This window comes from Pan troglodytes, chromosome 2 (assembly GCF_028858775.2).
Source record: "Pan troglodytes isolate AG18354 chromosome 2, NHGRI_mPanTro3-v2.0_pri, whole genome shotgun sequence".
NCBI classification, from domain to species: Eukaryota; Metazoa; Chordata; class Mammalia; order Primates; family Hominidae; genus Pan; species Pan troglodytes.
The window spans coordinates 50,463,298-50,481,443 of NC_086015.1; the positions used below are offsets into that span (position 1 = coordinate 50,463,298).

An 18,146-nucleotide genomic window follows, 5' to 3' on the forward strand; every position below is an offset into this window, starting at 1 on the left:
GGGGTCCTGGCTCTCTTTGTTCATGTTCATGTTTCTCACTTAATAGGAGGCAAATTGATTTTTCTGCCAGGCCTGGGGAGCCTGACGTGCACTGATCAGGTGGCCAGACTATTCTTTTAGAGACACCTGACCTAATCCACAGAAGACACTCACACCTGCATCAAACCTCCACGATGACCCCACAGTGTCTGGGAAAAGGAGTGACCGCCACAAAGTAGGGCCACCTGCTGGGAAGTAGAAGACCACACCAGGCGGACCTCAGGACCCTCCTGGGCTCACTCACTTTTCCTCAAGTTCTGGATGGCAGTGAAGTAGCTGGAGCCAAGGTACAGCCCAGAATCTATCCTCGGGGGCACCCTCGAAAACCCAATGGCAGAGTCCTTGAACAGCAGATCTTTCTGCCCACTAGGGGAGCCAAAGAGCTGGAATTTTGGTGACTTGTCCTTTCCAAACTTTTCCTAATTAAGAAAAAATAGAATTATGGTGTCAATGGTAAATAGGGAGGAAACAAAAAAATGATGTTAAAAAAGAGTATCTGGAGCTTTGGGATCATTCTAACTGAGAGCAGGAGCCTCGGTTGAGACCCTCCTGCAGAAGGACTTGTGCCATCTCGGAGACCCAAGCTCAGCTATGGCTCATTCTTTGAAGAGTTGCTGAGGTCCAAGCACTTTGGGCCCTGAGAAGATTGCATCGACCACCCCCTGCTTCTGCTCCCATCATAAGACGCTGTCAGCCCGTGTGACAGAAGAGTTTCATTGCTTCTGCTGTCCACAGTACAGCCTGGGCAAGCAGCCCAATGCATTAGTGTGCTATCCTGCAGCAAAGCTACAGGACTTCTGGAGTGTCAGAAGTCAGGGACGTAAGAAACCTTGCTCCCTGCCCCCCAAATCCAAGCAAGTGGGGAGGACCATGGGTGAAGATACCTGTGCCTGGCGGAGAAGATTCCAGATGGCATCCTCCTTGCCATTCACACTTCGTGCCACAACGGCATGAGAAGGGACCCGGGCCAGATGGCAGTCTTTGAACTTGTCCACTGGCTTCCGAGTGTTGTCTGGGCAGAGTAACTCATACTCGTCCCTTTCAGCCTCGTCTGACAGGTCCTCTGCAGGGAAGGTGAGGTGGGAGGGAGTCTAGATAAGCCGACTCCAGCAGTAACCTCGAGCTATAGTTCCCCTTCTCCCTATAGAATTTTGAGCTTGGGGAGATAGCTGACAAAACTGAGGGTCAGAAAGGCAGGGGTTTGCTCCAGAACACTCAGAAAGGTAAAGATAGTGCCCCAAAAGCCTCAGGGGGCAGCCGAGGTGTGATCCTCATCCTAAATCACTTAGGCCACCCTGGGGTTCCCATGCAGCTGCTGCCTGGCAGGCCAGAGAGGCCAAACCAGACCCGTCTGTTTCTGCGGCATCTCTGCCTGGAAAAGTCACTTTGCAGAGACAAGCTCAGGGGGCCACCAAGGGTTGCTCCCTTACTCACATCTCTGGGAAGAATAAAAATGACAAAAATGTTAACAAGGCAGGAAATAAGGCAGGAAGGTGAGACACTTTCCAACACTGAGTATATCAAAAGAAGGGGAAGAATGGTTTTATGAATGAGTTCAGGCAAATGTGGAATATCATATATAAGTTGCTTCAGAATGTGTAAAGTGAAAAAAATCTTGCCCGAGTCATTTTATGAGATTAGTACAACCTTGATGTCAAAATCAGAGAAAGTATAGGAGGGAAGAATTAAAGGTTTATTTTACTTACGAACATAAATGCAAAAATTGTAAATAACGTACTAGCTAACTCAATCTCACAGAGTATTTAAAAAGCTAATAGATTGGAATGAAGGTTTACCAGTTTATTCCATTAATAAAAGAATGGCTGAACATCAAAAAAACTAAAGTAATCTGCATTTAATGGCAGAAAACCATGAGATCGTCTTCATCTTAATAGATGCAGAACGATTGTTTATGTGTTCAACATCTATTTGTGTGTGGTTTTTTTTTTCAGCCTCAGAAAAATAGTAATAGATAGAACCGGTAAAGTTTTTTTGTTTGTTTTGAGACGGAGTCTCACTCTGTTGCCCAGCCTGGAATGCAGTGGTGCGATCTCAGCTCACTGCATCCTCCATCTCCTGGAGTCAAGAGATTCTCTTGCCTCAGCCTCCCAAGTAGCTGGGACTACAAGCACGCGCCACCAGGCCCAGCTAATTTTTGTATTTTTAATAGAGATGGGGTTTCACCATGTTGGCCAGGCTGGTCTCGAACTCCTGACCTCATGTGATCCACCCGCCTCAGTCTCCCAAAGTGCTGGGATTACAGGGGCGAGACACCACGCCTGGCCATAAGTTATTGGCTTGATAAATGCCATTAATCTACAGCAAAAATCTTACTAAAAGAAGAAAATGTAGACATTCACTGCAAAATCAGGAACAAGGCAAGGATGCCCACTGTTACAATGCCAGCACAATTCTAGATATCCAGATCACACAATTTACAAAAGAAATGTGAGATATAAACACTGGGAGGAAAAAGACACACTCTTATTTAAAAAGATGATATCGTCATCTACAAAAAACCAATGAAACCAACAGAAACTAATAAAACTACTCAGAGGAGTAACAAGTTATAAGAACAACCTACAAAAATCAGATGTTATCCTCATTAACAATAACCAAATAGAAACCAATATGGACTATAAGATGTTACAATAGCAACTAAAACCATTAAGTAGCTAATAATTAGCCTCCCACAAAGACACATCAGACCCACAAAGGAAAAATTTTAGTTCTATCAAAGAAACTAAAAAGAGGTGTGATCAAATGGGGGAGATTTAGCATCACCATGGACTGGACAACTTAATGTTATAAATATGCTGATTTTTCATGGAACAATTTAAATTCAGTACAATTCGAATCAAAATTAAAGTATGATTTTTTCCAGAAATTCAACAAAATAATTCTGAAGTTTTAGCTGAGTATATTTGAAAAGGAATAATAAAGTGAGAGGGGAGAGGGAGCTCTCTCTCATTCTCTCTCTCTTCCTCTCACTGGCTCTCTCTCTTTCTCTCCACCAGATAGTAAGACCCATTAGTAAGCCACAGTAACAAAAGCAGAAAAAATGCAAATACACCAATGAAATAAAATAGCTCAGAAACTGGTCCACTTGGATATATACAAACTTGGTGTAGAATTGGTTTCACGTATGGCAGAAAAAATATACTTTTTTTATTGTAAGGTAAATTGCCTCACTGTAAAGGGGATAAAATGCTAAAGCCAAATCTATATCTGACTTTCTAGGTAGAGCACATATAAATAGATGAGGAAGGGGATCTTCAATCTTATTTTAGGAAATAATTATGATTTGGGTGTGAAGAAGGGCATCTTTGAAAGATCTCAAAACTACAAACCAACAAGGTGAGGCTTGTGGATTTGACCTTATCAATATCAAGGATTTTTGATCAACAGAGACTACGGTTGTCAGATTTTTGACTGAGAAGAGGTTTTACTAAAGTTTAAAATCAGCAATATTTTGATACCTAGATAGAAGGAACTTCTGTCCTTGAATCAAAATCATGCAGAAACAAGGTGTGAAACTCAATTTAAAAAGTAGTCAAATGTCACAAAATAAGAAAGGGAAGCCCAAACGGCTAGCAAATATGTTGAAATGATCAAACTCACCAGCTGTCAGAGAAATGAAAATTAAAAATAAAATGAACTATCTATTGCATTACAACCATCATTCGGACAAAAAGTATGAAAGTCAAAAATACTTCTAACTGAAGTTGTGGGGAAATTAGAACACTTGCAGAGTGTCATTCCAGACAGCAGCTTGGTGATCCTGGGTGCATGTGGGGTCTGTCTCTGGTGGCCCTGGGTGCATGTGGAGGTCTGTTTCTGGTGGCCTCTGATGAATGCGGGGTCTGTCTCTGATGGTCCTAGGTGAATGTGGGTGTTGTCTCTTTCTCTGGTGGTCCTGGGTGGATGTGGGGTGTGTCTCTGATGGTCCTGAGTGAATGTGGGTGTCTGTCACTTTCTCTAGTGGCCCTGGGTGGAATATAGTAGCCCTGTCTCTATTGGTCTTGCATGAAATGTAGTGAGCTTATGTCCACTAGTCCTGGGTGCAGTGTGTTTAGCCTCTACCTACTCATCAACTGCTTTAGTATAAGTCCAGGAGGGACGCTGTCCAGCAGGTAAGTAAGGAACACAGGTGAAGGTATCAGTCGTGTGGCTGCATGTGGTAGAGGAAAAGAGAGCACAACCTCTGTCCATCACTATGGTGACAGAGAAGTAAAAGGTGGATGTATTCCACGGAACACTCCTCAACTGTTAGGACCCCTGAGCTAGACATGTATACAACAATACCGATAAACCTCTAAAACAAAATGCTGAGCAGAAAACCCAAGCAGCAGGATTTCTAATGCTCACTAAAACCTCTATGAACCCAGAAACCAGAAACACAAACCAGCACAATCTGTTCTGCATGAGCACATGTGTCTTGGAGGACGCATTGCCAAGCACCTAGCCATGGGTGTCTATGAGGGGAAGAGAAAGGCAGTAGGCACAGGAGGTTTGAAGAAAACTGATCATTTAAAATAGGAAAGATCATAAAATCAGATCTGTGCCCTGTAGGAATCTTGAAAATGGTCTGCCATGAACTTAGGAATCTAATTAGCTCAAAGGTCAGAGTCATGATCAAGTAAGATAAAAGGGGTCAGTACCCACGGCTCATTACCCTGCTCTTACCAAACACTGTGCTGTCTCTGATAAAAGCCACGTCTCCAGCCCCGTCTCTCAGACACCTGTGAAAAGAGAAACCATCAGGGGTAAGCACAGGCAGCCCTCCCCGGCCCCTCCCTGTGGAACAGTAGCCCTGGCACTCAGCATCTATGGGTTTCTACTCCCTGCAGGGCAGGGCTCTGAAGCTTTGGGGCATCCCAGCTGGGAAGGTAGGGGCCCCCTCCAGGTAGATACTGAAGAATGACTCAGGTGCTAGCCAGAGGCCCCCATCTTCTGCTTTGAGGGCTAAGAGGACAAAACTTTTTTCTATATAAAGGAGAGTTTTGAAGCCTCTACCCAAGAGAGTAAAGCCTTAGCATCACTGTTCATGTGGCTGTTTCCCTCAGGACTGAGTGTGCAGGTGTGCCCTGGCCAGTGGGGAAGTGTGGAGGCCTCCCTCTGCAAAAATACGCTAGTGCCAGCAGACAGAATGGGAAAAGGGGGAGCTCAGCCTCCGCGTGGGGGCAGAGAGGATGGGGGCGAATCAGGCATTGCTCACTGTCCTTCAGCCATGGGGAGAGGCCCAGGTGGGCAGAAGGACATCAGCCTGGACACTGCAGCAGTCCTGCCCAACCAGGAGCCAGGACTGGACATCTCATGACAAGATGCCTTCAGTCCTGCTGTGGTTAGGGAGGTGGCAGAAATTAGTATGAGGAACCCAGGACAACAGGGCAGCCAAGTTGGATTCAGGGCTCTCTGAGGTAACAGGAGGGCCCACAGCCACAGTGACTGTCCGTGGGGCTGGTGAGAAGTTGGGGGCACAGTTGGGCCCGGAAGGCTGGAGGGGAACACACACTGGGCAGGCCTGCACTCTCTTTGGATACACAGCAGTAGGAGAACCAGACCTCCTCTCATCCCCAAGAGCAGGCTGGGCTCTATGTGGGGCCAGAGAAAAGGCCTCCCGGCCTGAGGCCAAGGGACACTTGGCCACTGAAGAGAAGGGGACAGGGTCACTCACTTGAAGGCACCAGAGTAGCCGAAGTACGGTTCCTGGGAGGAGAAGGCACAGTTGTTTTCCCCTGTCCCCGCACACAGGCGACACAGGTTGGGGAACTGTCCTTTATCTGCACCGGGAACACAGCTGGCTGAGAAGAACCTGGCCACAGCTGTTAAACACAGAGAAGTGGACCACAGAGTGTGAGCCAGCCCTGGTCACAGCAGGTTACACCTCCCATCCTGAGGTCTCCGTGGGCAAGGCCCCTTTCTCCACCCCTGCAGGAGAGACTCTGTCATGGGGCTGGGAGCTCGAGACATGCACCTCTGCTGAGAGCAGACTCAGCTGTGCCTCCCAAGGGCTGCTGGGGTAACGGATCCTGCCAGCAGGATGTTACAAGCTGGCCAGCCTCACCCCCACCTTGATTCATCCCACACTTTCACCTGCATGATCTGTGTGGCCTGTGCTTACAACTGGAATAGAGCCCCCTGCCTGAGGCCACTCACTATACCCCAGCCATCTTACCTGCCTCAATGGGCTCAGGTGGACCCGTCCAATTCAAGAATGGACGAAGTGTCCCTATAGGGACAGTCCATCCAGCGGTCCTGCGAAGGCCTGTGTGGCAGGACTTCAGACCTTGCAGTTCGTTCAGCTGAAAGCTGCCGCCCTTCTTCACCACAGCCACGGCATAATAGTGAGTTCGTGGCTCTGCAAAGGGGCAGACAGAATTGAAAGCTCTTAGCCTGGACAAGAGGGACAAAAACAACCCATCCTGAAAAGTCTCCGGTGGGAAGGGGGAATGCTGTGCTGCAGTTTCCTCACAGCTCACGTGTGTCCTCCTCTCATGGGTCAGCGTCAGGAGGAACGTCCTTCATCTGGCCCAGAGCCCAGCGACTCCATTCCCTACATGTGTGATGTGACCGAGACTCCACCTCCACATGTTCCCCCACTCTCAATCCACAGAGCTCAGGGCACAGGCTGAGGCCACCGTGGCATTTGGGTCCCCAGGCAGAACTCACGTCTTTCGGTCCCATAGACTTCCGCCGCTACAGGTCGCAGTTTGTAGGGGGCCAGGCCTGCCTCGTATATGAAACCGCCATCAAGGGTCACAGCATCGGCCCTGTTTTCCTGAAAGTAAAGAGGCCAGACTGGCTTCAGCAGAAAACTCACCCAAACCCAGCAAGTGGGACTTCAGGACCTCAAAAAGTCTCCATGGCTGGAAGGGTCGTCAAAGGGGTCCGCTTTCCATCCTGTCCCCTCTCTTCCTATGAGAGATGGTGAGAGCCAAGGACCCCTGTTTTGGGACAGTGAGCACCAGCCCTCTAAGTCCTGAGACTGGCCCCTGCCCTCTTTCTCCTCTGCCTGCCTGTGTCACTCTCCCGATCACACCCCTCACAGTCATCTATATTTGAAGTCGTTTGTTCTAGATACTTTCTATTTTTGCTCTATATTCATTTCTTTTAAGTTCTGTTTTATTGGATAGAAAATATAGTTATTAAGATATCCTAAAATTTTCATAAGAAACCGTGTTCCTCCGCTTCAGCACATTGCTTCCCACATGACTACATATTTCTTTGGTTTGCAATGTGGGACAGTTTAGTGATCCCCAACTTTTTTGCCACCAAGGACCAGTTTCAGGGAATGTAATTTTTCCACAGACAGATGGGGAATGGTTTTGGGATGAAACTGTTCCACCTCTGATGATCAGGCATTGGATTCTCATAGGGAGTGCAACCTAGATCCCTCTCATGCACAGTTCACACTAGGGTTCACACTCCTATGAGAATCTAATGCCGCCGCTGATCTGAGAGGAGGTGGAGCTCAGGCAGTCATGCTCACTGGCCCTCCGCTCACCTCCTGCTCTGAGGTCTAGTTCCTAACAGGCCATCAACCGGTACCAGTCCGCGGCCAGGTGGTGGGGACCCCTGGGATACATCATATTTTGTGGACTGCTTATTCATCTAAAACTGGATACATTTTCTAACTTCTGCAGAGCCTTTACTGATTTTGTAGACAGCATAATGTTTTCTCATAATGTGGGTGTTCTATTGTGTATTGAATAATTTCCCCCAATGTTTAGCACTTGAGTTTATTTCTAACTGTTGCCTGTGAGGACTGTATTTTCATGAATATCTTTGTCCTCAGTGTTTTTCCTTGTGACCACTTGTGTCCTTGGGTAGGCACCTGAGGGTGGAATCCCCCAGATGAGGAGCATGTTTCCCCCTGTGACCCTGGCTGCCATTGCCATTCTGCTTCCAGAAGACTTATAATACCAATTCAGAATGGCACTGACCGTGAGGACCAGCTTCACTCTTGAATCACCAGCAGGGCAGGCTATCATTCTATTAGCTGTTATTACTATAGAAAATGTGAGTACTAACAAATCGCTCAGGTCTGATTAGTAAGGGGAACATCTCACAAGTATTTTTTATTAATTATGAATTCCCTCTTACTGGTAACTCTGTTCATATCATTTTTCTTCTATGATTCTACATTTTTTCCAATTTGGGTTATTCTTTTATTTATTTATTTTTTCGAGCGGAGTCACCCAGGCTGGAGTGCAGTGGCACCATCTCAGCTCACTGCAACCTCCACCTCCCAGGTTAAAGCGATTCTCTTGCCTCAGCCTCCTGAGTAGCTGGGACTACAGGCGTGTGCCACCGTGCCTGGCTAATTTTTTTTTTTTTTTTGTATGTTTAGTAGAGATGGGGTTTCACCATCTTAGCCAGGATGGTCTTGATCTCCTGACCTCGTGATCTGCCTGCCTTGACCTCCCAAAGTGCTGGGATTACAGACGTGAGCCACCACGCCCGGCCTTGAGTTATTCTTTTATAGAGTGTAAATAGTAATCATGTGTCAGAGCTGGTGCATATTCATTCATTCCAGTCCTTTCTAAATTTTTTATTTAAATATTTTCTATGGGCTATGAATTACATTTTCTGTATTTTACAATATCTGTTTGTTTCATGATTTAGATCATCGTTTAAGAGATTTCTATTTCCTCTACAGTTCTGCTAGTTAACCTGCCCCCCAGTTTTTCAATAATACAAGTTTTATTTTTAATCATTTAATCTATCTCAACTTTATTTGAATGAATGGTATGTAGTACTGATTTCAAACAGGGATCTTATTTTCCGAGATCAGACGAGATCAGACGCATTCAGCGTGGTATGGCCTTAGACAGGATCTTATTTTAAAAGGCAGATTTTGTGGCTTCTTTCACATATATTCAGATTGAGTAGGTTAGAATAGAGCTTAGGAATCTGCATTTTAAACAAGCAAGAGATGCTGGTACTGGTTTTTTGTTTTTTGAGATGGAGTCTCGCTCTTGTCGCCCAGGCTGGAGTGCAGTAGCATGATCTTGGCTCACTGCAACCTCCCCCTCCCGGGTTCAAGTGATTCTCCTGCCTCAGCCTTGTAAGTAGCTGGGAATACAGGCATGTGCCACCACACCCAGCTAATTTTTGTATTTTTAGTAGAGGCAGGGTTTCACCATGTTGGCCATCCTGGTTTTGAACTACTGACCTCAGGTGATCCTCCCACCTCAGCCTCCAAAGTGCTGAAATTACAGGCGTGAGCCACCGCGCCCAGCCACTGGTACTGTTTGTATGCAGGTAATAGTTGTAAAATAATAGCCTAAAACATTGATTAAACTAGATTTTTCCCTAAGTGCTATTCTAATAACTCCATTGTATTTATAAGATAATCCTATGAAGTTGCCTCGGGAAATTTTATGCAAATTATTCACTCTGCTGGAGTTGAGTACACATGATTATGGCACATGGCAGGTACACAGAATATATTTGTTGAATGAATGAGTAAAAATCATTTCAGTAGATCTTACATCTCAAAAAATAAAAGGAATCAGAAATCATATACAAGTCATGATACCCTTTTCTCTCTCTCTGAAAGTGTCTTGGACGAAAGTCTTTCTAACACCCAGCACCCTGGCAGGCCCTGCCCCAGCCATGTGATGTGGCAACGGTGACCAGGACAAGCTTCTTTCTCACAGGGTTTAGAGGTCATGACTCTTTTGGAGGATTTCCCTCTCTGAGTAACTTTGCTTTTTGCTGATCCTATGTATTCATCAAATACAACTGCTTACATTTCATTTTGGAACAGTTGTTATTAATGAATAACAGTTGTTATTATAGTTTATGTGGAGGCTCCAGGTTCCTCACACATGGTCTCTTGACTTAAGCTCCTTCCTTTCTGCTCTGAAAATAGCACAGTTCCCTGTGAGAGAGGACGGCTGCCCACTTCGTTGCCCAACAGGTGAAGCAGAGGAAGTAAGGAGAGCTCGTGTTCTATCTTTTTCCATTTCTCTCTCCCTTCCATTCAGCTTGGTCCCAACCAACACCCGGCATTGACTCACCGCAATGGCCTGGATACACTGGATGGGGGAGTCTCTCTTTATGCAGCTGACAGGAGGGCCACGCACTCTTCTCATATTCCTTTGCCATCGGAAGCATTTTGTGGCCTCGGGTTGGGATACAGTGCACCACTGAACACTCCTTCTCCTAGGGCCAGCCAGACACAGTCCTGGGAGAGAGGGGCCAAGGAGTAAGGATTCAACCACTGACTGAGGGGGTGACCACCGCACCCTCTGATGGAGTTTTCCAGACTCCTCCCTCTCTCTCGGCTGCCCTCCTTCCCTCTCCATTTCATGGCTATGTCCAGCCATTCTCCACAAGTGGAGGCATCTTGCTGGACTAATAGGATCTCTGCATTGGCTAGAGGTCTGTGGTTCTCAATAAATTAAAGGAGAAAGTCCCTCTAGATTATTTTTATTCCTATGACTTTGACATGTTTCCTACCACTTAAAAAATGATGGTGATCCCTCAGACCAGTTATGGAATTCTTCTACCAGCTTTGCCCACTTTGAACCTGGAAGGTAGGCAGGAAAGGAGTCATTGCTCCTGTTTTATTGATGTGGAAATTGGCTCCTAAGGAGGCTGAGTGACTCGCCACTCAGCAGTGCAGAGCCCAGCTGAGAATCCAGGTCTCTCTAGATTGTTTTGTGCATAAATCTCTTCCCAGGGAATGCCAAGAGAACAGGGGAAAATATACCTGACTCGGTTGGTAGCTGAGGTAAATGGTAAGTCAATGTCAATGGGGACAAATCAGTTGGTTGGTGTGCCTGAGCTACCACCATTCACTCTGTACAGAAAGACTGGTGCTCCTGTTGAGCCTGCTTTTTTTGCTCAAATACTGGTTCTTCTGTTGAGCCTGCTTTTGTTGCTCAAATCCATGTAATTAGGGAGGAAGATGCATTGAATTTACTCACCTGGTTGCCTGATAAAAGGCATCCACAAAAAACCTGCAATGAACATCATACTAAAATGGTGAAAGACTGACTGCTTTCCACCTAAGATCAGGAATGATGAGAGAGTGTCCACACTCAACTCTTCTATTCAACAGTGCTAGAGATTCTAGTCACAGCAATAAGGCAAGAAAAGAAATGAGACACCCATATTGGAAAGAAAGAAGTAAAACTGACTTTACTTTCAGATAACATGATCTTCTATGTAGAAAATACTGAAGAATCTACAAAGTACTATTAGAATTAATAAACAAGTACAGCCAGGCCACAGGATACAAGATCAATATACAAAAATTGATCATATTTTTGCATACAGCACAGAACAATCTAAAAATGAAATTAAGAACATAATGCTAGATAGTATAACATCAAAAAGGATTTAGTACATGATGGGTAAATGATAAGGACAGACATTTTACCAAAGAAGATATATGAATGGACAATAAGCACATGAAAAGTGCTCAATATCATTAGTCAAAAATGCAAATTGAAAATGCAACGAAATATCATTTCAGAGCCACTAAACAGGTTATAATAGCTAAAACAGACAATGACACATATCGATGAGGATGTGGAGAAGTGGAAACCCTCATACATTGCTGAGAATGTAAAATGACCAGCCACTTTGTAAAACAGGTTGGCAGCTTCTCAAAATGTGAAGCACAGAGTTCCAATAGGACCCAACAATTGCACTTCTAGGCATATAGCCAGAAGAAATATTATAAAAGCCTATCATACATAAAGGCTTGTGCATGAATATTCATAGCAGTGTTATTTAGAATAGTAGAAAACTGGAAACAACCTAAATGTCCAATAACTGGTGAATGTACATCCATTCAATGGAATATTACTCAGCAGTGAGAAGAACTACTGGCATGCCCCACAACATGAACAAGCCTCAGTTATGCTCAGTGAAGGAAGCCAGACACAAGAGACCACATGCTGTATGATTCCATTTGAATGAAATGTCCAGAAAAGGCAAATTTATGGAGACAAGAAAATAGATTAGTGGTTGTCTGATGCTGGGGTAGAAATGAGGATTAACTATAAACAGGCATGAGGGACCTTTACTGGGGGGGATAAAAGTGTTCTAAAACAGATTTATGGTGATAGTTGCACACTCGGTAAGGTTACTGAAACTCATTGAATTGTACGCAAATAGGTGATTTTTTTATGATACAGAAAATGTACCTCAGTAAAGCTGTTACCAAAAACTAAAACAAAAAACAAACAAACAAAAAAATAAAATAAACACACAGTTGTAAAAGCCCTCTGCCCTTTGGATGTGCTATGGGGTAGAATGTTCAGCCTCTGCTGTCTCCTGTTTCTGAGCCATCCCCTTATGGTGAGAGCCACCCATGGCCCTTGGGTGGGCAAGAGGCCTGTAGCTCCCTGGCTGAGTCTGCAGGGGTTTGGGGACACCTAGCTGCCATACTCCCCCTTCATCCACCCTCATCCCGGGGAAATCCCAGGGAATATAATCTTGCCTTGGAAGCCTTTATAGAACTATCCCACACTGAGAATTAACCCAATCAGATGCAGCCATTTGTGACCCAGTGAGCATTAACTGGATGCCTGCTGTATAAACAGCACTGTGTGTCACGCAAGGAATGTGTAAGCGGACAGGACCAGATTTCACTTCTCACTGGAGAGGCAAAAATCCAAAACGAGGAAGCTAAGAATGGTGGATGTGTTAAAAGAGAACAAATACCAAACAAATACCAGCTAATGGAGACATACGTGTCTCCATTAGTTGCCACAGCTCCTCTGTATTGTGAATTCTGCCAACCTCTCCATTCTCCAGGGGAGGGAGCTATGGCTTTAACTAGTTATGTGGCTTGTGGAAGTTCCCATAGCTAATAAGTAAGTGTTGGATCTAGGACTCGAACCTAAGCAGTCAGGCACTAAACTCCCCTACAATTACCACTGGGCTAGCCTGCCTATTTAGGTTGGCAAAGTTAGAGACAGGTTGGAGATGGGGCTAGAAAAGGGTCTGGGTCAGATCCTAGAAAGTCTCCAATGCTGATCCAGGGAGGTCTTATTCAGGATGCAGTGAAGCTGTGACTCACGGGAGACTCTCCCTAGGGCAGGGGCAGAGTGAACTGAGACCTGGGAACAGGCAGAGAAGCTGTGGCCAAGGAAGGCACCAGGGAAGGGCTAGTCTGAGTGGAGAGGGGGGACAGCACTGAGAACAGAGAAGGGGGCAGGGAGCTGGTATCAGAAATCGGCTTGGTAATGGGTGGGTTCTGGGGGTGAAGGGAGAGAGTAAAATGGAAGACCATGCCTCAAGTCGGAGGTGGGGGCTGAGCAATGACAGGAATCTGTGGGCAGAGTTCATTTCTTCCCCTAAGAGGAGCTGAACCAGAGTGACTAAAGGACCGCTGAGCTCCCTTCCAGGATTCCCAGTCCCCAGCCCCCCAAACACCAGGTGAAGTCTCCATGCTCTTACCTCCCAGCTCTGGAGCTGTGTGACCCACAAGCTCTTACCTCCCAGCTCTGGAGCTATGTGACCCCCTGAAGCAGGTCTAGGTCTGGCCCCTCCAAAATCTTCAACCCAGCACTTGTATTCAGTGTCAGGCACTCAGATGCTGCCCACTGGACCTGGCTGGACACTGGCTAAAACACACATTCTGGGCAGACATGCAGTGCGCTGGCCTCGAAGGCAGGGGCCAGGACAGGAGTTACTCTCCCCACCTACCCACACAGCTCATGATAGGGCCCAAGCAGACTGCTCAGACTGATGGGAAACCTCATGAGTGCCTCCCAGCCCATGGCTCCAGGGCTAAGCAGACAGACTCCTCCACCCAATGCTCACACGGCTTAGATCCAGCTGGCCCCACTCACCCAACTTCTGTCAGCCTGGACACCCACGGGGAGCAGGGCAGGAATTCCATAGGGCAACTGCCACCCTTTCCTCAGGAAGAACAAGGGTTGCAATGGCACTTTGGGGTACAAGCCACCATCCCAATTGACTGCAGGATTCAAACTTCAGACCTCAGTAGGCGCCAAAACAACTAAAGATCCAAGTGAATATAAAACCCAGTGGTGCAACTCTGAGCCAGAATCCTGGACCACAGCCCATGACCACTTCCAGGAAGGCAAGGTTTCCTTCCTCTCCTGCCCCTCCCAGGTGGCCCTAACCCTGTGCAACAGGCCACTTGCCAGGGAGCTTGAGGGGAAGAGAACAGTCGGGTCCTGGCCAGTCCCAATCTGTCTTAGAGAAGAGAAGGATGACCAACACCCATGGGAAGGTATTTGGAGCAGGAGACCAGAAGGGCAGGGACAAGGATGGGTTTGGGCTCCCACTGCTGCTCTCTATCCACCGCCACCACTTCCATCCAGGAAGCTCCCAGCCTTAGGTAGATGCCGTAAGACAAGTGGAGGCTGCACTGGGCTGGGGAGGTGTGACACCTGGGCTTTCACTGTGCCCCTCCCACTGCCTAGGTCCTGATGCCCATCACAGCCCTTTCTGCTGCGGCCTGGGACCTTCCCCTCCCGGTGCTGCAGGGAACTCCGCACTCACGCATTTAGGTCACTAATGTGCAGCGCTGGGGAGTGCCCTCTGAGCACCCGAGAAATTACTTTGGTTATGGAACTGACAATTGTTTCCTTCCTTCTACTCCTTCCTTCTGTTCGGCTGACATTTCCCTCTCAAACCCTCTGACACAGGGTTCCATCAGGAGCACTGCACCCCTCCACACCCCTCTGCCACGGAAGGTGTGCGAATGCCCCATCTCCTCCTCACAACCCTGTGGATCCATGGTTAGGCCGTTTCTTTAAGTGAAGAAACTAAGTCTCATAAAGGCTCGGTCTTGCTGGGGTCTCACAGTCCTCGCAGGAGCTAGGATCTGGACTAGGGTCCTTGAGCTAGTCGCTCACCCTCTCTGAGCCTCACTTTCCTGCCAGGTAAAACGCATGTCACAATACAATGGGGACCAAATCCTTAGGCGGGACACAAAGGACAGGGGCCTGGGAGGCCTTTTGAGAAGCTCTGCGCAGAGCTAGGCGTGCCCCGATCCGGCTTGAGGAGCCCAGCTCCTGTTCCTCCCCATGTGGGAAAGAGACTGGCCCCGCGTCCGGGCCGCCTCCCGGCTGTAGGCGCTGGGACCGCGGGGCGCAGAGACCCCGCGCCCAGCCAACTGGTCACAGGGACCAAAGCGCCTAGCAGACAGGGCGCAGGAGACGCCCATCAGGCGGCTCGCGCCCCCAGGCACCTGCACTCACCGAGGGCCCCGAGGAAGAGCAGGACGAGGAAGACAAGTTTCATGTCTGCGGTCTGGAGGCGACTTGGCAAACGAAGGCTCTGCCACTTGCGCCTGCCCTGCGCCCCTTTATTCAGGGCTTTGCCCCGCCCTGTTGCCCAATAGACACCCCTTCCCTCCCCACTCCCCGCGGCCAGGTCTACTTGTTCCTTGAGGATCCAGGCTCCGAAAAGCCCTGAGGCAGGACAGGACTCCACACCGCGCTGCGAGAGGAAAGCCAGCCTGCACCTCACCTGTCCTGGTTCTGCCTGGCTGCTGCGATGTTCTTTCTCTCCCACTAGTCTGCAAGCCCCTAGGAGTCGCAGCCCCCTGAGCCCTGTCCCAGCTCTGGTCTCAGTGCCTTCTAGAGGGCAGGACACAGAGCAGAGGGTCTTTACTTGAAGATTGCCTTGACCTGTGAGACTGCTATCTTCTTCAGCAGATGACCTTGAAGGTGCCTAGGAGCCAGTTAGGGCAGGTGGATTTGCTTTCACCTTGGCTCAGCAGTGAGCTGAGAGTTGAAAAGATGACCCAACCACCCCCAGCAGCAGCCTAGGGACAGCTGACAGAGAAAAGAGAGGCTGCCCAGAGTCTCAGGCAAGCTGCCCATGGGGTATCTCCCTGCCCTGCTGAGACCCACAATACAGCTCCCAGAAAACAGACAGGGGCCTCAGAGGGGAATGGCCACCACCCAAGGCTGGTTCCATGTTCTTGTTTGCCAATGGGAAAGATGCCCTATGGCTAAGATGCCCTACCACTTTTTTTTTTTTTTTTTTTTTTGTCTTTTTTTTCTCCATCTCCTCCTTCTTCTTTTTTGGTGTTGATAGTATTCAGTAGGAAATGGTAACCTCATTTTAACAATCGCCATAAATGTCAGATTTTAAAATTCAAAAGCTAGAATACTGCTTCTAAGAATACATCTCGTAAATACATTCCCATGACACACAGCAGCCCAGGTACAAATGTTTCCAGGCACCACTGCATGCCATTAATCAGTTGGAAGCAAACTAAACATCCATCTCTAGGGGAGTGTCACATACAGCATGGTGCCTGTGGGACACATTGGGGGCCTCAGAAAGAATATCCTGTGTGTATGGATGTGAACTTAGCCCAAGAGTAACTAGGCAGGGCACAGTGGCTCATGCCTGTAATCCCAGCACTTTGGGAGGCCAAGATGGGAGGATCGCTTGAGCCCAGGAGTTCAAGACTAGCCTGGGCAACATAGGGAAACCCCCATCTCTACAAAAAATACAAAAATTAGCCCAGCATGGTGGTGTATGCCTATGGTCCCAGCTACTTGGGAGGCTAAAGTGGGAGGACCATTTGAGCCTGGGAGATGAAGGTGGCAGTGAGCCATGATCATGTCACTGCACTGCAGCCTGGGCAATAGAGTAAGACTCTGTAACCCCCACCAAAAAAAAAAAGGGTAACTAAGTGAAGAAAAAAGGTACTAACAGTGAGGGAAATAATAGGTCACCTGAACACCTTTCTTGGCAGGTGAGTCTGACCAATATGTGACTCTGAAATCTGCTTATTCTGAAAAGCTGATCTTGACTCTGCTTAGACTACTTGGTACTAAAAAGCATTTCCTGGAGCAGATAGGCAATGCCCCAGGGAGCCAGCTCTGCCAAGAGTGAGCATGCAGTGGGCACCTAGCCATGGAGAAGCAGGCTCAGCCCAAGGTGGAGAGGCCATTAAGGAGGCTGGGGAGCCCCTCCATTTCTGGGCATGATCCTGACAAGGCACAGGGTGGAGGCTAATCAGGGATCATGTTTGCCTGCCATGAGACTGGGGTCTGAGATTTGGTGCTAGAATCACCAGCTGGGTTTTGGGGTCACAGATCCAAGGTCTCTCATTGTTTGGAAACATGATATTGCACCATTTAAAGTTGCCATCATCAATAATTGCAATAAGTTCTTTCAAAAATACTGAAGAAATACAAAATTGACTAATTCCCAGGAGTGCTGAAGCATCTTTGTACCTAAATTGGCAATAAGACTTTGCCTTTTCATCATTATAAAAGAATTAAGAAACATCATAACCCATGTCTCTTTTTCTGAGTCCAAATTAAAAAAAAGGATGACTGGGAGGTCAGAGGGCCCTGGGCCCTCTTAAGTATGTTACAGTGTTGGCAAGAACACAGAGAACCTGGGGGCACTACCAAGAGGCTCAGCTTAAGGAGTGCCCTGAAGGCAGCATGGGTAGGCAACAGGGCAGACTGTTTTCCTGCTGTGCCTGTTGGAACAGCCCAGCCCCAGGGCAGGGATGTGTGCATCTGGACACAGGCAGAGCAGCCCCTCAAGGCCATTTGCAGAGGAGGCTGATGTAGGGGATGAGTCTGCCCCAAAAAACAATGAAGTTTCACTGATCTATTAACAGCATTCATTCATTCATTCATTCATTCATTCATGCCAGAACTGGTAGATGCCATGAGAGACAGAGAAGAGGGGTCTGTCCTTGCCCTCAGGAGCTCACAGCACTATGTGGGAGGGACAGTCACAGGAACGCACTTCTATCACAGAGGCTCCCTAAGAAGAGGCCAAGCAGCATAAAGCAAGTGAGTGTGAGGGCCCAGAGGAGGAATGACCAGCACCCATCATGAGGGCTCCAGGAGAACTCCAGGAAGATTTAGCCTGGGTACCTGAAGGAAGAGTGGGATTTCTACAGGTAGAGCATTCTGTAAAGTAAACAACCAAACAAGTAAAGGCTTGGGAGCATGAACCCAGTGACCAATTACCTGAGCACTAGGGACAACAAAAGTTCCCTCTGGCTTTCTGGCCAGGAATTCTTTTTTTCTTTTCTTTTCTTTTCTTTTTTTTTTTTTTTTTTTTTACCGACAGGGTCTCCCTCTGTCACCTAGGCTGGTATGCAGTGGTGGTGCAATCACAGC

The 18,146-nt window shown here is 47.5% G+C and overlaps 1 protein-coding gene across 2 annotated transcripts in view; it reads right to left on the minus strand.

Annotated features, from left to right (window-relative positions):
- The window catches only part of LTF (lactotransferrin), a 29,045-nt gene extending 13,527 nt beyond the window's left edge, over window positions 1-15,518 (minus strand). Inside the window, exons 1-8 of one of the 2 annotated variants that reach the window (XM_516417.7) lie at window positions 15,240-15,518; window positions 10,068-10,234; window positions 6,712-6,820; window positions 6,218-6,400; window positions 5,717-5,864; window positions 4,726-4,781; window positions 924-1,102; window positions 284-458 (exon numbers count right to left, since the gene is read on the minus strand). In XM_516417.7, the coding sequence (XP_516417.2) occupies window positions 284-458; window positions 924-1,102; window positions 4,726-4,781; window positions 5,717-5,864; window positions 6,218-6,400; window positions 6,712-6,820; window positions 10,068-10,234; window positions 15,240-15,282 (1,060 nt within the window). In that variant the 5' untranslated portion in view covers window positions 15,283-15,518. Of the gene's footprint in view, window positions 1-283; window positions 459-923; window positions 1,103-4,725; window positions 4,782-5,716; window positions 5,865-6,217; window positions 6,401-6,711; window positions 6,821-10,067; window positions 10,235-13,859; window positions 14,072-15,239 lie in introns of those variants that run through there. The other variant, XM_001150377.7, reaches the window with a different exon arrangement.
- Window positions 15,519-18,146: the final 2,628 nt, after the last annotated feature.